Source organism: Crotalus tigris, unplaced genomic scaffold (genome assembly GCF_016545835.1).
Source record: "Crotalus tigris isolate CLP2741 ecotype Arizona unplaced genomic scaffold, ASM1654583v1 scf7180000020218.1340706, whole genome shotgun sequence".
Taxonomy (NCBI): domain Eukaryota; kingdom Metazoa; phylum Chordata; class Lepidosauria; order Squamata; family Viperidae; genus Crotalus; species Crotalus tigris.
The window spans coordinates 126,457-132,641 of record NW_024097911.1 but is presented as its reverse complement, the minus strand read 5'-3'; the positions used below and the strand labels follow the sequence as shown (position 1 = coordinate 132,641).

The 6,185-nt window shown below is 44.8% G+C and overlaps 1 protein-coding gene across 9 annotated transcripts in view; it reads right to left on the bottom strand.

Moving 5' to 3' along the window:
- ITIH6 (inter-alpha-trypsin inhibitor heavy chain family member 6) overlaps window positions 1–6,185 on the bottom strand; it is a 28,973-nt gene continuing 22,788 nt past the window's right edge. For 4 of the 9 annotated variants that reach the window (XM_039366034.1, XM_039366032.1, XM_039366035.1 and 1 more), the window contains 4 exons: window positions 4,545–4,574; window positions 2,758–3,015; window positions 2,082–2,462; window positions 1–1,660 (listed from right to left, as the gene is read on the bottom strand). In XM_039366034.1, coding sequence (XP_039221968.1) covers window positions 1,425–1,660; window positions 2,082–2,462; window positions 2,758–3,015; window positions 4,545–4,574 — 905 coding nt within the window. In that variant the 3' untranslated portion in view covers window positions 1–1,424. The remainder of the gene's footprint in view (window positions 1,661–2,081; window positions 2,463–2,757; window positions 3,016–4,544; window positions 4,575–6,185) is intronic. The other 5 variants (XM_039366036.1, XM_039366039.1, XM_039366037.1 and 2 more) reach the window with 5 other exon arrangements.

Genomic DNA, 6,185 nt, shown 5'->3' with positions numbered 1-6,185 from the left:
CTGCTGTGGCCTTTCAATGCAAAAACATTTTGACAGATGCATTAGTAGCTTTTATTCCTTTCTCTTTTTTTTACGTTTCAGTCCCTTTCCCTGCATTGGACGCTGGGGGAGCAACTTGAGTTTCCTTGTCGATGGGAGATGTCTAGGAGGAGATTCCCTAGAAATTGTAAAAAGACTCCCAAGTCGCATAAATGAACAGGGTGCAACGAATCCATCTGCCATCCTGCCCATTTCTACTTTTAGTCTCCAGAAGATAAAAATGTTGACTACATGGGGTCCGATTAAATCTACCAATGAAACAGTAGGGGGGCCACTCTGAAATAACAAAAAGCAACCCACCCACACCTTTTCCTCTATCCAACTGTTAGCAAGCTGGTAATTGTTCTCTATTGATGATGGGAAGTCTTTTGAATCGGCTGCTCTTCCCAGCTGCTCCCCGGGGTGTTGCATGTTCAGGAAAATCTGCCACAAGGAAGACAGTGAGTGCTCACTGTTCATATTATTGTCCACCTGTCCAAAGCCAAAGCACTCCAAAGGGAAAGGCTAACATGGCATAAGCTGGATTGTTGAATAACTAAAACGTGTCCAGAACATACTAAGCCAGGTTAAAAAAAAAAATGGCTCTCAAATTGATCAATGCCTTCTAGCATCTTTGACTTTCTTGCTATTGGAAGAAATTTGCAGGGCTCCTGCTTTTATTTTTGTGACCCAGCAAGTCAGATGCCTCAGCTGTTTCCCTTCTGTTGTGCCTTTGAGCAGCAGTTTCTCTCACACATTTGGTCAATTTGATATGAGCTGAAATACTGGAGCATGGCACTGTGGTTGGTATATATTTCTCAACTGATTGAAAAGGGCACATTGGCCTTGCCTCTACGGCTTTCCATCATGGAGTGTAGCTAGACAAGGACAATATGGAGGGATTGGAGTGGATCCCACGCAACTCTCAGTCCAGCATTTGAGGCCCACAGAAAGCCTCATTCTGTCTTTGTTCTTAACAATTCCAATTAAGGCTGTGAACTTTGGGGAGGGGGGAAATCTGTTGTGCTAATTCCAAAACGTAAGGATTTCTTAACCTTTCGCAGAGAAAAAAAAAGGAATAAACACATCAAATCCTTCCATCTGCTGTCCAGAAGACAAATTTGCAGCTAAGCACAATGTCGCTCTCTGCATTATATCAGCATGATACAGCATGGGGATAGATTGGTCCTACAGCACAGTGAGAAATCAGTTTCTCTTTTATTATAGTCTGATGTCTGTTCCATTTCCAAGGACCGGCTGCCAAGATCCAGAAGGAGATGATGGATTTCCCCGTCTTCTCCCCATCATGCGTAACCAAAATGGTGAAGGAGAAACCTGAAAATGGTCCTGTATTCTGGTAAGCCTGCTGGTCCACCTTTTCTAAACAGAGAATGGAAGAGGGCAGCTCATATTTCCAACAGGTTGGAGGCAAGGTAGGAGCAGTAGGAGGCTCCCAGCAACTCTTCCACATCCTTGCGCTTCACCAGCCAGCACTTGGCTTCATGAGCCTTCTGGATTGAATCCTTCAGCGTCTTGGAGACTTCAGAGATTAGTACTTTCTTCCCATCGCTTTGCATCCAGGCAACTTTACCCCCTTTAGATGGATCTGGGGAAAGGCTGATGTTGCTATTCTGGAACTGGCCTGGGAAAGAGAAAATTGGCATTGCAAAAACTATCTATCTATCTATCTGCATTACTTTAACACAGGAGTTGCAGGTCGTTTTTGTCTTTTAGTTCCACCTTCTAAGACGCTGGAGATCCCAAGATGTATTAAGACTACAATACCCAGAGTTCCCAGTCAGCATATCATTGTAGTTATGGATATCATCAGTGAGTTGCCAGCTTCCACAGGGAAACAAAGCATGGCCTGTATTTTTAATATGTAGGACCAGCTGGCATCTTTTTTTTTTTTTTTTTTTAGAATTACTTCTGTGATTCTTACGCATACATTACATTTACAATATTCTGGAAAGTGGCAAGGAGGGAAGTCAAGGCAGAACTTAAATAGATGAAAGCTTGGAACGAGAAAACATGATAGTGACCCTTTTCATAAAACAGCTTACCTAGCAAGCCGCCTGCTGTGGCTGACAGGCCTTGGCCCTTCACAATATAGAAGCCAAGATGATCCAACTGCAGGACTGTGGGATGGCTATAGTGATGCAGCAGGACAAGAAATTCAACCATGGGCCCAATCTGGACAATGATATTGGCCTCGGGCCACACGGAAATGGCCAGAGGGGCCTTATTGATTGTGGCCCGCTGAGTTAAGGGCAAGACCAACACTTCTTCACCATATAGTGTCACACCCTTCTGGGTTATATTAACCACGTAGCTGTTATGTGGGTGCTCCACTACTATGGTGATGACATCCAAATAGGTGCGGGGACGTTCTTCGTGGCCTGGCCTTGAAGGGGCTCCCATTAGGTGCCCATTAACAGACAAACCTGAAGGCAAAGAAAGGCAACTATCAGTCTCTTCCTTCCCCCCCCCCTTGGCTCCTCAACAGAATGGAAGCAGATCCACACTTGCTGTTCTTCAACCCACTCCTCTCTTCTGCCTCTCCTGTCTGTTTTCTCCCATAGGGCCCTTCAACCCAATGGCCATTATTTAACTCGATAATGGTTCTGCCTATGATTACAAGTACCAGATCTTGTTCCTGAAAACAAGCTTATGGTCCCACCTGTCATCACCTTTGGCCCCCTGGGATTGCCTGGGGCAGGCTCTAATCACAGCTCTTACCTGTGGCAGAGTCGCTCACCAGCCGGAGGATATCTCCTGAGCGTCCATCCAGGGTGAAGCACAGATTCCCCAGTGAATGTGGCAACTTTATTACAAAGTGCGGGTCTCCATCCACTGCAAGGAAGAAGCAAAGGATATCCATTAACAAGACATTTAAAAAAAAATGGAGGCCCTGTGAATTCTTCATAGCTAGGAATGGGTTGTTACCCCAAGAGGAAAAAGTGAAGAGGCCAGATTTGGGTGACACTCCCAGGGAGTCTGAAAAGAGACAAAGATGAAATCCACTGAGCATTATTGAAATATTTCAGTTTATGTGTACACCACGTCTCATTCCATTACCCACCCATCAATCTCAATTCAGTCTCAGTTTCAATCTCTTCTACCTCCGTTATGCTGTATCTGTTGAAAATTTACCCAATGAGTTTTAACAGAAACCAGGGTGAGGGGCACAAAAAATAATAACAGAATAACATAGCAGGAAGGGACCTTGGAGGTCTTCTAGTCCAACCCCCTGCTCGAGCAGAAGACATTTCAGACAAATGGTTGTCCAATCTCTTCTTAAAAACCTCCAGGGTTGAAGCACCCACAACTTCTGGAGGCAAGTCGTTTCACCGATTATGCACTAATATGCATTGACTTACTCGCTTATAGGATATGACTTTTCATTTTTCCCCCCCTAGTCTAGCATGTTGGAAAGAAATTATGTAAAGGGATTCAAGACTGTGGCCCATCAAGAGGATAGCTTTCTGAGAACTGGACAGAATGGGATCAAAATTGGCTTGAGGGGAGAAGCTGGCAAAATAATTACCAACTTCAAAACTGAGCTGCATCTGGCTGAGGACAGCCCACCACCACCACCATCATCAAAAAATCCAGATGTTTTTCTCCAACGTATCCCTGTAGGACAGTGGTTCTCAACCTTTTTAATGCCGTGACCCCCAACCGGTCGTAAGTCGAGGACTACCCAACCGGTCGTAAGTCGAGGACTTTCCCTGCCCGGGAGCGCCGCGCATGCGTGGTGCCGCCCCCTGTGCTGGCCGAGGCGTAGCTGGCAAGTGGCAGAGATGGTGCAGGCCAACCACCAGCTGGGCCACCAGCTGGCCCAGCCCAAGGGAGGTAAGGCACCCGCCGGACCCCACGCGCGCCAGCAACCTTTCCTGCGCCTGCCGGCTTCCCACCTCCCACCCCTGGCCCTCTTTTACTTACATTTTTAGTAGTTGCTCAGCAGGGAGGGGTGGAAACTTCCAGACAGCTCGCCTTCGCTGCAGACAACTTGCAGCACCGTTTGCAGAATGGGACTTTTGGCGGGCTCAGCAGGGCAGAGAGTCTCAAGAGAGTCTATTCTATTGGCTTTCAAAAGCCAATAGAATAAAAGGGAGTAGCAAAGGTAAGGAAAAGGGGGGAAAAATGGCGGACTGTGTTGTTTGGCGACCCCCGTGAAATGGTCGTTTGACCCCAAATGGGGTCCCGACCCACAGGTTGAGAACCACTGCTGTAGGAGAAAGGGCGGGCAATTCATTGGAATGAGGCTGACTGCTCTATTCTAAGCCCCCTCGTCCGGTCATGTGATTCAGATAAAAACATATACTTGGCTTCCCAGTACAGACACCCAGAGAAGCACATGAGGAAAGAAATAAAAATGCATCACTCCAGGTAACGGAGAAAGGAAATATTCTGGGAGCCATGCTCTGCATTTGTTCCCTTCCTTCATGCTTCTAAAAGCACAGTCTTCCTCAGTTTACCCACCGGGGAATTGTTTGACAAGTGCTAATTGTCCAGGAAAGTACCTGATTCGCTGTCCGATTCTTCAAAAAAATCTGCAGAAAAAAGAGAGTTAATTTTCAGAGTATTTTCATACTCACAAGACTCTCTCAGAAGCAATCCTGCACTGCCCCTCACCACCCCAACTTTCTTTCCCTACTTCATTGCAGATATTTGAGCCATTTAACTGAAGAGGGTCATTGACACGGAGGTAGTGCTTACTTATTCAGGGTGCTCTTCAAAAGATACCAACTCTCATTGGCCAGACCACAAGTTCTAGTTGCCCTGAATGTTAAGCTTTATTTTGTTTAATGAATTAGCGAAGTATGCCTTGTTTTCACTTTATCATGAGCAACTTTAGAGTTTTGTAGAAATAGCTGCTAGCAAAGAAAACATGCATCCTCCTCAACATATACTACTACAGTACAGTACATTTCAATTCTATTCCATATTTACTTTTTTAACTAACAAAGCCATAGTTTGATCAGGGTTGCCAATACACCTACTCTCCCATCTTCAATGGTCACTAGTCTTACTTTATAAAGGACACGCAGTTTCTGTTTTCCAAGACTTAATTAATTTAATCATCCAGGGAAAGACTGAAGGCAAACGAGGTCCAGGCAGAAGAAGAACACCGTGGCTTCAAAATCGAAGGGACTGGGTTGGACAAAACTCAGCAGCACTTTTCGTGCGGCTGCTGATAAAAACAGGATAGCCAACATGATTGCCAACGTCCGATAATGGATATGACAGAAGAAGAAGAAGAAGAAGAAGAAGAAGAAGAAGAAGAAGAAGAAGAAGAAGAAGAAGAAGAAGAAGAAGAAGAAAAAGAAGAAGAAGAAGAAGAAGAAGAAGAAGGAGGAGGAGGAGGAGGAGGAGGAGGAGGAGGAGGAGGAGGAGAAGGAGAAGGAGAAGGAGAAGGAGAAGAAGAAGAAGAAGAAGAAGAAGAAGAAGAAGAAGAAGAAGAAGAAAAAGAAGCAGAAGCAGAAGAAGCAGAAGAAGAAGAAGAAGAAGAAGAAGAAGAAGAAGAAGAAGAAGAAGAAGAAGAAGAAGAAGAAGAAGAAGAAGAAGAAGAAGAAGAAGAAGAAGAAGAAGACTTAATTAAAAAGAGGAAACCCCCTTGACTTATGGACTGGATGTAGCTTGTGAGTCAGCCACATATGGACCTCAGGGCCTTAATCCCTTCCTGGATTTTTCCCCCATCACTTTGCAGTGAAAATATTGGGGCACATTCTCTTCTCCTCTCTGCAATGAGTGTTAAGATGCTTTGTCCTCCATAAAGTGCTTTATCCGGACAAAGAATGGGAGGAGCATTCAGGCCCATTCACCTTGAAAGAAGAAGAAATGAAAGGTTTTGAAGGAAAGGGAATATCTTTAAACCTGGGTAGCCAGAATTTGGCACTCCAGGTGTTGATAATGTCACCAGATGGAAGCACTGGCCAGGCTGAGTAAGGCTGCTGGGAGTTGTGGCTGATCAGAAATTGGGTCCAGGCTTTGTGTAAATTCAGTTTCCAACGTCTGCTCTCTTAGAAGAACTAACAGTTTATGCCTGATGTAAAAATATAGAGAGATGAATTTCTATTTTACACAGCAAGAATTTTAATATTTCTATGCCTACAAATAGATTAGTATATGTATATTTTATGCAAATCCATGTCCTTATTTGT